This window comes from Desmodus rotundus, chromosome 3, assembly GCF_022682495.2.
Source record: "Desmodus rotundus isolate HL8 chromosome 3, HLdesRot8A.1, whole genome shotgun sequence".
Taxonomy (NCBI): Eukaryota; Metazoa; Chordata; class Mammalia; order Chiroptera; family Phyllostomidae; genus Desmodus; species Desmodus rotundus.
This window is the reverse complement of record NC_071389.1, coordinates 60782080-60797872: the sequence shown is the minus strand read 5'-3', so window position 1 is coordinate 60797872 and position 15793 is coordinate 60782080. Positions and strand designations below refer to the sequence as shown.

At 34.5% G+C, this 15793-nt stretch overlaps 1 protein-coding gene across 3 annotated transcripts in view; it reads right to left on the bottom strand.

Annotated features, from left to right (window-relative positions):
• Nucleotides 1-15793, bottom strand: part of PRKACB (protein kinase cAMP-activated catalytic subunit beta) — a 106009-nt gene that overhangs the window by 52489 nt on the left and 37727 nt on the right. The window contains exon 1 of one of the 3 annotated variants that reach the window (XM_024565602.3): nucleotides 10173-10457. The exons of 1 other annotated variant lie outside the window; for it this stretch is intronic. In XM_024565602.3, the coding sequence (XP_024421370.1) occupies nucleotides 10173-10356 (184 nt within the window). In that variant the 5' untranslated portion in view covers nucleotides 10357-10457. Of the gene's footprint in view, nucleotides 1-243; nucleotides 662-10172; nucleotides 10458-15793 lie in introns of those variants that run through there. One more of the 3 variants, XM_045199414.3, reaches the window with a different exon arrangement.

The window sequence follows — 15793 nt, the reverse complement described above, 5'->3', positions numbered from 1 at the left end:
AGATGTTCTCAATTATATCAGCATGAGTTGTTACCACGGCAACATTAGACCAGAATTATCGGTTCACTTGTAACCATGGAGTAGCTTTTCTGAAGCTTTAATCAAACAAGACAAATAAAATGCCTATTTATTTTAGAGCCACATGATTTTAAAATTACCATGTTTCTTAAATTTAAGCACTTATCTACCCTCCTTGCATGTTTCAAAGATATTTAAAAAATGCTGTGTTCTTCCAATACTCACACAATCCCATGTCGAGCCTGGCAAGGAACAAACAGCCGAATGATTGCACCTAAACGTCTTTCAATTACACGAGCTCTTACTGCTGGCCGTGGACCTCACTGATATTAAAATGCTGTGTGCTGTTGCTAGTGACTATTGGCGATGAATCTTATTGCCCAGATCGCTGATAGCTTTCATTTTTCATGAGCCAGAAAGCTATACTGCAGCACAAGTGTTAACCATTTAAACATTCTGTATTATGGATGAGACAAAACATCATTCTTTATATTTTTATTTCTAGAGGGGATCTTAAAAATAACTTATTTATAAACTTCCATTAAATTCAGCATCACAAACAGTGTCAAATGCCACATAGGTAGTTTTCAAAAGAGAGGGATGCACGAAAAAGTTACTGGCAATCATTGTTGAAGTGTAAATTTCCTTACATCAAACAGGATTAAAATTGTATAGCAAGACAGATGGTATGGCAAGGTGGGCAGACTTGATAAAATGGTGAACAGACTTCTCTGACTCCCAGAGTCCTAAAATTTGTACCGAAATGGTACAAATGATCCACAGAATGGTGCCGCGAGTGGAACTTCAGCGAGTGAACTCGCCATTGGAAAAGCTGCCAGGTGAGACAGGACTTTCACTGATGGGAGAGGAAGTACGTCAGCAAATCTTCTCCCCAAGAGGCAACTATGAAGTTGGACAAAATTGTCAAAAACAACTTCATAGCTCTGGAAACTCAGCAATCACAAACAACATATTGAGAGGCATTTATTCATGAATAACTGCTGAAGTCTGCATAAGAACGGTGGGACCCTGTGGTGGTCTTGCCTGGTGCGGCCCCTCTTCCCCCACAGCTCGTTCAGTACGCTACTCCTTCCTATAAGGTTGGGGAGGCCATGACCACGAGCCGCTTTGCAGCCATAGAGGGCTGACTCAATTTGGAGAGGAGGCCAACCACCCCTCCCTCCCCTCCCGCAATAAGTGATATTGTTAATTTAAAAAAAGCAAATTGTAGAATAAGAACAGGGAATTGTCCAGCTTTGGCAGTCTAAAGTATGGTCTCGGGAGGGGTGAGCAGCAGACTGGTGGTCTAGCAAAAAATTAACAGAAAATGGAAGTCAGAGAGGCAGAGAGGGCCCAGATAAACTCTCCGCATATCCTCAGATCCCTGAATGACAAGGAGGCTATCCCAGACACCATGGGAAATGCAGTCCATAGATTAAAACAAAACAAAACAAACAAAATACCTTCAGGGAAGAAAAAAGTCAGAAACCAGAGATGCTAAAAATATTATTTAAAAATGTCCATTTTTTACACAAATATTATATAACCTATAACTAGGAAAAAGGCAGTCAATAGAAAATGTCTCGGAATGGGCTCAGCTATAGAACTTAGCAATCAAAAGATTTCAAAACAATTATTATAAATACATCAAAAAATAAAAGGAAATTGTTTTTAAGGAGTTAAAGAAAAATATGATGGCAATGATATAACAAAGATTTAACAGAGAAAGAAAAACTACTTAAAACAAAACTATAGACTTGAAAAAAAAGACAAACAATCTTGAAAGATGCAAGAGAAAAATGACTAATCATATACAAAGAAAAAGCAATACAATTAATCATGACTTTAACAGAAGTAAGAGCGACCAGGAGGCAGTGGAATGATATATTCAAAGTGCCAAAAGAAAACAGAGACAAACTAGTTTACAACAATTCTCTATCTGGGAATACTATCCTTCAAAAACTACGGTGAAATACAGAATTCCCAGATAAACAACAACTGAGGATATTTGTTGCAAGCAGAAATACTTAAGAAAGTCCTTCAGGCTAAAAGAAATTGACATGATACTATACAATATTCAAGTTGACAGGAATAAACGAAGAGGACTGGAATGGTAAGTAGGGGAGTAAAAAATTATGTAAAGCCCTGGCCAGGCGGCTCAGTTTGTTGGAGCATCGTCCTGTACACCAGAAGGTTACAAGCTCGATCCCCAGTCAGAGCCTGTACAGGAAGCAACCGATCCATGTTTCTCTCTCATGCTGATGCTTCTCTCTCTCTCTCTCCTCCTCCTCTCTCTAAAATCAGTAAACATATCCTTGGGTGAAAATTAATTATACAAATACATATTTTTATGTTTTCTTATCTTAATTTCTCGAAGGATTTAACATTTTAAGATAAAGTAATTATAACATGGCATCGCTAGGTTTATAGAAATATATGTAATATATGTAAAAATAATAAGATAAAACCTCAGAAGAAACTGAGCTATATTGAATCAAAGTAGCTACATTTTACTAGAATTAAGTCTAGTATTATTCTAAAATAGATTGTGATAAGATAAAATATATACTACAACAACTAAGTGAACTATTAAGAAAATATCTTTTAGTTATTTAGTTAAAAAAATCAGAGAAGAATTAAAATGAAACCCTATAAACATTTGTTTAACAAAAAAACGGAGTAACAATAACAAAATCTATAAGATACAGAGAAAACAAACAGCACAATGGAAGATAACTGTATTACATGTGAGTGGAATAAATATAGATTAAGAGGCAGAAATTATCAGACTGAATTAAAAAAAGGTTCAAGTATATGCTGTCTACAAGACTCACACTTAAGATTTAAAAATATAAATCAGTTGAAAGTAAAAAGAGAGAAAAAGATATATCATACAAACAGTAACCATAAGACAGCTGGAGCACCTATGTTAGTACAAGTCAGACTTTAAATACAAGAAATATTACAAGACACAAAACGGACATTTCACAATGACAAAATGGTCAATACATCTGGGAACATTAACAATTAGAAACTGAATACAAGAGTCCCCAAAATACTGAAACAAAAATGGTAGAATTTAAAGAACTAGATAATTAAAAATCTTAGTTGAAGATTTCAATATTCCTTTCTCAATAATTCATGAAAAAACTAGACAAAAATCAGCAAGGATAATACCATCAGAACTGGACATGTGTAATACATAGCACCTTATCAACAGAATAGACATTCTTTTCAAGCACACATGGAAATTCTCCATATTAATCACATGCTAAGCAATATAACAAATCTCAATTAATTTGAAATGATTAAAAAGCCATTTAAAGTATGTTCTCTGATCATAACAGAATTAAACTAGGAACCAACAACAGACAGAAGTTTTGAAAATCCCCAAACATTTGGATTTAAAACACAAAGAAATCCCAAAGGAAATGAGAAAATATTTTGAATTGAATGGAAAAAAAACCTACAAGGAATCATCATTTATGAGATACAGATAAAGCAGAGCTCAGAGGGAAATTCATAGCTTTAAATACCTATATTAGAACAGGTCTCAAATCAATCATTTAAACTCCCACCATAAGAAACTCAAGAAAGAGGGGCAAATAAAACCAACACCAAAAAGAAGTTCAGAGCAGAATTCAATAAAATAGAAAAACAACAGAAAAAAAAATGATTTCAAAAGTCTTACTGATAAACATTTAGCTAGACAGACCAAAAACTAAAACAAAACATGACAAAATAAGACAAAACAGAGAAATAACTAATTACCAAATTAGAAATGAAAAGACAACATCACCACTGACACTAAAGAATTAAAATAATGGGGGGGAAGGGGAAGGGTTTTCAGGAACATGTATGAAGGACACATGGACAAAAACCAAAGGGGGATAGGGTTAAGGTTGGGAAGTGAGGATGGCTGGGGGTATGGGGGGAAATGGACACAACTGTACTTGAACAACAATAAAAATTTTTTTTAAAAAGAATTAAAAGGATTATAAGGGGATACTATGAACAACTTTATGCCAAGTAGATAATTTAGGTAAAATGGAGCTATTCACAGAAGGACACAAATTACCAAAAGAACCCAAGAAGAAACAGAAAATCTGAAAAGACCTATAAAAAATGAAAATACTGAATTAGTAATGAAATTTTGTCCCACAAAGCTTAGGTCCAAATGGCTTCCATGGGGAGCTCCATAAAACATTCAGAGATATACTGTCAACCCTACAAAAACTTTCAGGATATAGAGGAGGATGGAATATTTCCCAATTTATTCTATGAGGACTGATACCAAACTTGGACAAAGATCAAAAGAAAATTACATAAACTGGTGCAGCCACTGTGGAAAATAGTATAGAGGTTCCTCAAAAAATTAACAGAGTTACTATATAACCCAGTAACTTCTCTTCTGGGTATTTACCCCCCCAAATTGAAAACATTTATTTGTAAAGATATATGTACACGTATGCTCACTGCAGCATCAGTCACGGTGGCCAAGAAATGGAAACCACTGAAGCGTCCTTCGATAAAGGATAAAGACATGGTATTGCATGTATCTATATAACGGAATACTACTCAGCGATAAGAAAAGATGTTGCCTTCCGTGACAACACAGATAAATCTTGAAAATATCATGCTAGGTGAAATAAGTCAGATGAAAAAAAGTCAAGAGCCATGAGATTTCACTCATATGTGGGATATAAATACAGACAACAGTACGTGGTTACCAGAGGGAAGGGAGTTGGGGGAAGACAGCAAAGGGTAAAGGGGACAGTCAATACATGGCGACAGAAACGGATGTGACTCTGGGTGGGGAACACACAGTGCAACATACAGATGATGTGTCATAGAACTAACTGTACACTTGAAACCTATGTGATTTTATTAGCCAATGTCACCCAATACATTTAACTTAAAAATCAATAAATAAGTAAATAAGAAAATTACAGACCAATACATCACAATGCAAAAATATTGATCAAAATATTAGCAAACTTAATACAGCAGTATATAAAAAGGATTATACTTCATGACCATGCGGGATTTATCCCAGGAAGGCAAGGTTGGTTCAACCCTGAAAATCAATGAACAGAATTGATTTTATTATGGAATATTATTCCGTACCATATTATGGAATAAAAAACAAAGCTACATAATCACCTCAGTATATGTAGAAGAAGCATCCAGAAAACCCAATACCTGTGATAATACCTCTTAACAAACTAGGACTAGAACGGAACTTCCTCAAGCAGATAGAGGCCATGTGTGTTTGTGTGTGTGTGGTGGGGGGGGGATGGGTGCAGCTCATATCATAAATAGGTGTGGGCAAAAGCAGGTTTACACTTGTAACACAAATAAATAATACGATAATTAATAAATATGAACACAAGAGTGAACTATGTTTTGTGTACTCACAACTGTAAACCTCTGGCCTACCCCTGTATAATGGCGAGACAGGGGATGCTTTCCCCCGAAGACTGGGAGTAAGGCAGGATGTCTGCACCCACCACTTCAAAGCGACTTTGTACTGGAGGTTCTAACCAGTGCAGTGAGTTAGAAAAAAAGATATTAAAGGCATAAGGATTGATAAGAAAGAAATAAAACTGTCTTTATTTGTGGACAACATGAGTCTATATGTAGAAAATTCTATGGCATCTACAAAGAATCTACTAGAACTAAAAAGTAAGTTTATCAACACCACAGGATATAAGATCTAATGTACAAAAATCAATAACATTTTAACACACTAGGAACAAACAACCCAAAAATGAAATTAAGAGACAACTTCATTCACAACAGTATTAACAGAAATAAAATTCTTAGGAATCAATTTAACAAAACTTGTTCATTAGGGAAATACAAGTGAAAACCACAATGAAATACCAATTCACACACACCAGAATAGCTGTAATCAAAAAGACTCTTGGTACCAAGTATTAAGAAGGAAGTGAAGAAACTGTAACCCTGAGAGCAGGAACGTAAAATGGTAAATCTACTTAGGAAAAAAAAAAGAAAACAAAACTGGAAGTTAAAAAGATAAACATAAAATTACCACATGACCCAGCAATTCTACTCCTAGATATGTACTCAAGAGAAATGAAAGCCTATGTCCACTCAGTCTTGTCCATAAATGTTTATGGCAACGTTTTGCAAATAAGCTCAAACTGGAAAAAATCCTTTAGGTTCATCAATTTGTGAGTTGATTAACAGAATGTATGATATCCAAACAACATGGTATAATTCAGCAATAACAAGGAACCAACTATGGAAATGTTGTATAGCATGGGTGAACATCAAAAGGCGATTCTAAGTACAAGGAGCCAGAAACAAGAGTTCATACTGCATAATTCCATGTATACAAAATGTCCAGAAAAGGAAGTCTGTAGGGAGAGAAAACAGGTCAGAGTTTGTCTGAGGTTGAGGTAAAAGTGGGAATTGCAAAAGGGTACAAAAGAAATTTTGAGGCGGTGCAAATATTCCAAAACTGAATTGTGGCAACAAGTGCACGATTCTATGAATTTATGACTAAACTTATTGGTAATTATACACTTACAAGAAGTTTTATGATATATAAATTATACTTCAGTTAAAAAAAGTTGTCAAGTGCTTCTCTACCTAGAGACAGTTGGCTTGAAGCAGACCTTTACCGTGGGAAGAATCACGGCCGTGGACAACTGAAGTACGTAGGTGTAAGGCTGGTGGGCATCCTTCACCTTGGGGGATGCTCTAACAAAATCAGTCCTTTGAAGACCGGTCAAGGCTGTTCCCTCCCAATACCCATAGTATTGACCTCAGATCCTCAGACTACTTTTTTGGACAATATCTTATTATATCTTTTAAGAATCCTAAATTTTCATATTTTCACAAATTTATGTGTTTTCTTATAATAAAATAACCTTTTGCTCCTGAGTCTGAAAATGCTATTTATTCTTCAAGTTCTTGAAGGCCCCATCTTTTCAGTGTTAATTTCTTCTTACATTAAACTCCCACAGCAAACTATTTACAGATTTTTAAGCAACCATTTCACTGTGCCTTGAATTGCTGTTTATATGTTTGCTCTTCCTACTCTTGTTTTTGAGGATAAGAACTAGGTTTTATTTTTCCCAGAGATGTGTTTACAGGCTGATACAATGAATACTCAAAAAAGTTCACTGCATGAATAAAAATTGATTATTATTCAGAAGCTTAATGGAACAGTTGCAGGTGAAAAAGGTAGATAAAAAGGTAATGTGAGAGGTCTTCTAGCTTAGAATTTACAATGCTACAGATTCAGTGGACTAAGGAATAAGCACAGAAGTGAACTGTCTTAAAGGCTACGAGCTTTGGAGAGGAAAAACTGACTAGATAAAGTGGTCTGTTATAACCATTTTAGCTATGTGATTCTGCCTGAAGAAGTCCATATACAGAATCGCTCATTTGTTCCATAGAGTATTTAAATCTAAGACTCACTAATATGGATTTGTATCTGCCAGAAAAATAGTCTGCCAATTCATGGAAAATGAGGAAAAAGTTTTTGATGCTTTTCACCTATTCAGTCCTTAAAAATCTTGTAATTAGGCATTAAGTGTATGAAGTCCAAAATTTAAAATGCGCAAAACTTCCTCCATCAAATCCATTATTGTATAACTTAAACATACCATTTACAATCAAAGGAATTATTAAAAGTTCACTGTAATAAATCTGCTAGAAAGGGAACTCAATGACTACTCCGATTCATTTTGAATCAGAACAAAAAGCAGAATTCCTCCATGTTTTTCTTTTGAACTTTATGTACTTATATGTGCATGGAATCAGCTGTTAAATATGTATGTTATCAAACAGGAATTCCTGTTACTTAATTTAGTAAAAGATGAAACACAGTTAAGGCACCTGGAAACCACTGTGGCCTTCATTGTGCATTCTTTCTATATTTAAGGTCACTGCAGAAGAAAGAAACTTGCATTAAAACTTGTTACATTCCAAACATGCCTAAATTGGTCATGAATCTTTACTCCATAGTTTATGAACCTAATTTTGTAGCTTCTATGATTAGTTTATTTCTTAAAATAGCACTTTTGAAACAATCATATTCAAACTATTTATCAGAAGATGTTACTTTTTCTTGTCAAACAAGTCGTGCAAGTAAGCTGCTTTAAGTGGCTTTGGAGAATGTGGTTTGTGTAAAATCATCATAGTCAAAACTCCTTCCATAACTTATTCTATAAATGATTAAAAAGTTGTGTTTTTGCCACAAAAATAAACCTTGGAATTTTGCAATGATAGAATTCTTCTGTTTCTGTTGTATCAGTGTTTTCTCCTCTAAATCAACAGATTCCATAATTGGAAACAAGAGCTCCAAGCGTACCATACTCATTACATACACAAAGTTACTGTATGTATTTGATATTGTGGGGATATGAAAGAGAGAAGAGAGCTAAACAATACTGGTTAATGAACACTCAGCTGCTATTTATTTCTTACATCATGCTATTAATAGCAAATTACAGGGTTCCTCTAATTTTACTTGTGTTCATGACCTGAATTATTATATTTGGTGACATTACAATTAAAAATGTTAACAGTATATTATCAGTTTGTTTTTTCCAAAAGATATCATGGCTCAAAATATCATCTTCCACTGTTAGATTTTAAAATGTGTTTCCGAAAACATCAGAGGTCCCATACATTTTAAAAATGGTAAAAGTATGGTTCAAACATTACCTTTAATTATTAAAAGCCCATGATATTCATTCAAGATACATTTATTAAATACCCACTATTTGGAGGAGCAGGTATTAGCGAAACAGAAACTAGTTCAGTATTGTCCTCATTCCTCATTGAACTTTTAATTTAAAGATTTTTGAACTGTATAAAAAAAATTTCCAAAAGGCCCTTAGGAGATGGCAATTTAACAGAATAGGGCAAACAGAATGAATAATAAACTTTTGTTGCAAGGAAAATTTTAATAATGAACTATTATTTCAATATTCACTAGTTCACTAACTTGAAGATATTTGAGATTCCTCACCTATTAACTTGCTAATAGTAAGAATTAATTATAAATAATAAAAACCTCTAGAGTAAAAAAAAATGATACAAATTCTTTACTTTCTCCCTAAAACAACTTGAAGGGAAAACAAAATTCTGATGGAGTAAAACAAAATGATTCAATAAGCTTCTATTCAACTATGAAGGTACTATATAAACCGAGAAGTAAATTTTGTAAACCAGTCTTGTTTTTTGTTAAAACTGAGTTTCCTTCCTCAACTGCTATGGAATAAATAATAAAAAAAAAGAGGCAAAACCTACTGCTGTTTGATGATCAAACAAACATAAAAAGAGCAATAGAGTACTAAGGGTAATTCTACTGTTCCTTTAATCAGTGACAAACTGCCTTAGGGAGGACCCGAAGCGATATGTGGAATGGAAGCACTGGTATTGTTTATATGTGAAATATAACTTTTAAAGTACATGTCACCAAAAATGGTTACATATCACCATTTTAGCAAAGCAAGCGCAAGTCCAAACATTCTAACATGACTGGAAAGAATGTGATACATGCATAAACAACTTTTCCCCCATTTAACCATAAGTACAAGTAACATTAAATATAATTATGAATGTTTTTGATTTTTAACATGTTACAAGATTTCACATGGACTAATCATACTATGCTTTGCTATTAGAAATCCTGCTTGTAAAACTGAAGTAATTTTCACACACATTATTTAAAAATAAAAGTTGGTAAACAAATTTCAGTAACATTTAAGAATCTTCTCCTCTCCTTTCAAATGTTAAGGCTTATTTACATCCCCAATTTTTTTTTAATAAACTGATCATTGTTTCTAAAATTGAGCCATTTCACTTTTATACAAGAACAAAAAAATAAAAGCAAAGACCCCAGGAACATACAGCAGGACTGATGTAAACACCCTGCAGACGTTTCCCACTGATAGTCGGCAAGACTAGCTGTAGATAAAACAAAACAATGAACTACACAGTTCGGCTCAACTTATAATCAAGTTTCTGTGGAACTTTTTCAACTTCATCTCGAAAACTGTCCTTGTGCAAATCATAAAAGACAAACAAAACATAGTTCTTTATACTTGATCCTGAAACTCCAAGTAGCATTTTAGCCTCTAGTTATAATCTATTATTTTATAAAAACTTACTTGATCTGTCCCATAAGGCAGTATATTCAGAGAAGTGAAGACTGTCATTGTCCAGAGCTGTTTTCTGCTCATGTGCAGTGCCTTTAGAGTGTCTATGAAATAGTCGGCTAGCAAAGCCTTCCAATTTCTGAAGAGCTGTCGTACCTGTACACTGGTTACCAGAGAGTTCTTTGTAAGCTGCCATTCATGTGTATTTACACTTTACTTAAAGTAACTAAAAATTTTTTCCAGAAGGAGCTCAACAACTTCTTACACAGAAGCTGAGAGCTATGCATGTGTTAAACTTCCTGTTTGCAGGGTATTCAAACCACTACTGCTGTTCTGTTTCCTGTTAATATAAAACAGCACATTACTGAGCCGTCCTTAGCAAAACTCTTCATCTCAACTAGAGATGAGGATTTGAAAGACTTGAAATATTGACCTAAAGCTCTCTGTGCTGAAGAGTGTTTTACTATTAATATTCAAATTAATGAGCATCAAATATAAAACATTATATATGTACATATATATACTTATATACTCAGTATACATATACATATATATTTATAAGGCTATTTTTTTAAACCAGAAAAACTAGCTAAATATGTATTACAACCTTATGCAAACAACTAAAGGTCAAACCGCCCTCCAAATAAAATATGTTAAATTGTTGTTTTTAGTCTAGAGAAGCAGCTAATGTACAGATTTTATGAATCCTTATAAGCAGTTAACTTTTCATCAAAAACTGGTATGGAATAGATATTACAAAAGTTGTCAAACAAATTTATACTACACATATTTTAACTATGAAAAAATCTGAACTAGCACTTAAAAAAGAACTGAATGTTGCTAGCTCATTTACTTAAGTCTAACACATACAGGAATGTCACAAACTAAGTATGTCAGTATTGCTTATCAAACTTATACTCTGCTTACAAATCCTGTAAGTAGTAGATTTTTAAATGTTTAAAAATTTTTAAGGAACAAAAATAAGATTTAAAATTACATAAAATCAGCCATAGCAAGGAATCTTAATTGAGAGGGAAAAAAAATCCTTCTAGTTGACAGAAACATGTTAACTTTTAAACTTAACGTGGATAACTATAGCTTAGCCCTGATTTAAGGGTCTCACTTAGAAACAGCTTCTTCCATTAAAAGGAAATAAAATTCACTACTGTCCATTTGTAGGGGGAAAAGTAATCTGTGACATATGACAATGATGTTGAATACTTGCCTTTTTACACTAATTAAAAAATGAGAAATTTGGCCCTGGCTGGTGTGGCTCAGTGGATTGAGTCTGGCTTGTGAACCAAAGGGTTGTCGGTTCAATTCCTAGTTAGGGCATATGCCTGGGTTGCGGGCGAGGTCCCCAGTAGGGGGTGCACAAGAGGCAACCACACACTGATATTTCTCTCCCTCTCTTCCTCCCTTCCCTTCTCTCTAAAAATAAATATATAAAATCTTTTTTAAAAAATGAGAAGTTTGTACGGTTTTCTCTAAATAAGAGAAGGAAGAAAGGAAGGAAGGGGGGAAGGAAGGAGAGAGGTGGTTGGAGAGAGAGGGGGAGGGAGAGAATGGGGGAGAAAGAAAGAAGGAAGAGATAGAGGAAGGGAGGATGAAAGAACCTTTTTAAAAAATGTATCTAAAAAACATCTTAGTCCAAGCTTCCTGCCAGCTACTTGACAAATAGAATAAATTGGAATAATGACAAACAGAATACATCAAAACAAAAATGTAACCAAACAAAGCAACATACAACACATGAAACATTGTGAAATGAATTTTGCCAATTAACTGCTCATTTATGTACACTTTGTTTTATGTAATAAAATTAATATTAATCTGAACAAATAACAGTATCTCTAAGACTAAACTTAAATTTGTAGATTTCTTTATAAACATGTATATAACAACAGATAATTTGTTTTAACATCTGACAGTGCTTTAACACAAAACAGACAGTCAACAAGTGCCTGCGGTCTTTAAACAGCTACAGAGCATGGACTGACTCTGTATGGGCAGAAATAGATAAAATTCCTGAATTATTTGACTTGCTCTCTTGAGAGAAATTCTGTTTACCCTCAAGGCTCCCCACAAATGTCACGTCCTCACTGAAGTTTCCCACATACTTCCTAGAAAAATAAATTGCTCTCTCCAGTTTCCATTGATCCTGTAATTTCATGTTAAAATTTGCTGTTCATAAATGTATATCTCAAATAGTGAATTACTTGAATTCATAAATGTAATGCATGTATTATATATTCAATAAATATATGTTGAAATATCCATTCATTTTTAACAAGTTAAAGGTCTAAGTTGAATCAGGAAACACTTGAGAATATTTCAATTTTATTTGACAGGATCGTAGTTGTAAATTATTCAACAAGCACCAAGTTGTTCCTATATATAAACAACAGTAATAAAAGTAATGTCATTTAACTCCTTTTTCCCTATATTCAGTTAGGAAATTTTATTCATTCTTCGAATTTCATTTTTATTAGTTCAAATGTGAATTTCTAAAATAACTTTTTGTCTTTTCTCCTTCCAGTCATCCCTTTTAATCACTCATCTCTGACATGTTAACTGCCCCCAAATATTATACTCACCATATCCCCTTGACAAATATACAAACTAATCCTAACATTTCAGCCCCATCATGTTCATTTTTAACACAATGTGTCTAGCCAGACTTATATTCGATGTTGCTTGAGTTTACTACAGATATTTCAGATTCCTAACTAGAACACTAAGATTAATTTTTTTAAACGCATAAATCTTACAACAAAAGTACTATAGAAACAAAAAAGGAAGTAAGCCTCACTGGGTGGGTATCTAGAAGACACTACATTTGAATCTGTACTTAAAAAAAGAAGTTTCCATTTATTACAAAGTGCTTACAGAAAGAATCTTTAGTTCTCAGAGCAATGTCTGTATATATGGTTATGTGACCAGGAAGCTGTTGCTATGGAAGTACTTGGGCATTTGATTTTTATTAAAAAAGAACTCTACTGGCATCTACTGCTAGAAAGAAACAACTACAGCTTTCACTAAAACAGTTCCTTCATAATGCAAATTAATCTTAAGAAGTATTTTACTTGTTCTTCTTCCTAATGGTTTTTTCATAACTTTAATTTGTTCTAAGATGTATAATCATATACCCCAAATCTGCTATAACAGATCTTATACTTTATTAATAGTTTAATTAAATATGTATGATAAGCTAGAGTATCCAACTTTAGGCTATAAAATCCTTATTATTCATTCTGCATTAATTTTAGAAATTATAAGAATATTCAGAGTGAACCTCTTTTGCTTGCCATAAGATACCAAAAGATACTGGTTTCTTATACTCAATAAAATTAAGTCTTCGGATTGCCTTCACATCCTTTTGATACAGAATTGTTTGTGACTGTGGGCATTGTGTTTGAGCACTTGCTTTCCAGCACAATAAAATCCCCTGTGCTCATTCTCTGTCCTTCCTGCCCCAGTCCTAGAATCAGTCAAAGTACCCTCACTCTGTTTATTGGAGAATGGTATTAGAAACCAAGACCTGGGAACTAGGTGTGCTTAGTGGGATGTTGTTGCATCTAGGTAGGCCCTTTCAGCTGACAAAGAAATACGAAGTCTGTCTGGAAAAAGTCTAGCCATTGTTAAATTAATGAGAATGGTTTGAGTGACATCAATGTAACCTGGCAGCCAACGAGAGTGGATGGGAATGTACATGTGTGAACAATGACGACTTCACTGTACTAGTCAGTGGGGGCAGAAGACACCATTGAGTGAGCAGGTGTACTGTGTGGCCATTGCATTCAAAATGACTGAGTGAACAGAGTAACAAATCTGCATCAAATTTTGCTTTAAGCTTGAACATTCCGAACATTCCTCCACAGAAACTATTAGGAAAACTCAGAAGCCCACAGCTATGGGCAACTGGTGATTGGCAGCTTCATCACGACCACGTGCCTGGTTATGCATCGTGTCTTATTCAGAGATTTTTGGGAAACATCTGATCACCCAGGTGACCCAGCCCCACTTCAGCCCAGATTTGGTGCCCTGTGACTTCTGACTTTTCTGAAGACTAAAATCATCTTTGAAAAGGAAGAGATTTCAGACTGTCAATGAAATACAGGCAAATACAACAGGGCAGCTGATGGAGATGGGACGAACTGTGTGAGGTCCCAAGGTGCCTACTTTGAAGGAGACTGAGGCATCATTGTCCTATGTACATTGTTTCTTGTATCTTCTTCAATAAACGTGTCTTTCATAGTATATGGCTGGATACTTTCTGGACAGGCCTCATGTATATGTGTATACCCATATCTATAAGTATTTCTACATGTAACCATCTTTGTCTATAATAAAGTTAATACTAAGTTCTTCCTGGTGTCTCCAACTTTATTCCTTACTGCATGATTCACTTTAGCTTTGTCCTCTTGCTTATCTGAAAACTCCCATTTCAGAAAGTGAGCGATCTGGTTTCCACCATATACTTACTTACTTGTTCAATTTCAGTATATACATATGGCAGTAGCAGGACTGTTAACCTGGTGCAGTTTAATATGTTTATCCCCTTGGGGAACACCTTTGTCAACCAGAATACACTACTATGAACAGTTTCTTTTGCCTCTAGTCTTACAGACTTCCACTCGTTTCCAAATTTACTTAGGTCAGCACCCTTTGCCTCATTTTCTGTGACACTGTTTCATATGTCTGTAATAGTTAGATTGTTTTGTCACATTCTGTACTTCATTCTGGGGTCCTCAACATTCTAAATAATTTTTTGAAGTTTTGCATACATTAAGATTTACCCTCTATAATGTAAATGCTGAGTGTTTGGAAAAATGCATGATGTCATGTATCCATAATTACATATCATACCAAACAGTTACCACCTTAGCAATCTGTGCCTCCCTCCCAATGTTTTGCAACATTTTTACCATTGCTAGAGTTCTGCCTTTTCCAATAACTGAAATCATACATTATGCAGACTTTTCAGACTCCTCTCTCACTTAGCAGTATGCATTTAAAATTGCCGCATGCCTTTTTTGTGGCTTTATTGCTCATTTATTTTTACCACTGAATAATATTGCATTGCATGGGATATGACAGTTTGTCCTTCACCTACTGAGGGACGTCTTGGCTGCTTCCAGTTTGGGGCAATTACGAACAAAGCTGCTGTAACTGTCATGTGCAAGTTTTTGAGGGCACAGTGTTTAAATCAGTGGAGTAAATTCCTAGGAGTGGGACTGCTGGATTGTGTGCTCAGACTGTGTTTAGCCTTGCAAGAAGTTGCTGAAATGTCTTTCAAAGTGGCTGTTTTAATCACCTCAGGCAATGACGAGTTCCTGTTGCTCTGCCTCCTTGTCATCAATGGGCAGCCAGTTGTGTGTCTTAATTTTAACCATTCTAAAAGATGTAGAGTGATTTTTCATTGTTGCTTAATTTGCAATTCCTTAATAACAAATGATGTTGAGTGTATTTTCATATGCTTATTTGTCAACAGTATCTCTGGTGAGACGTCTGTTCAGATCTTTTGCCCACTTTTTAATGAGATTGTTTGTTATCTTACAATTTTTCTTTGATAGAATTTACCAGTGAATCCATGTGCTCCTGATGCTTTGGGGGTTTTCTTTTGGAAATTG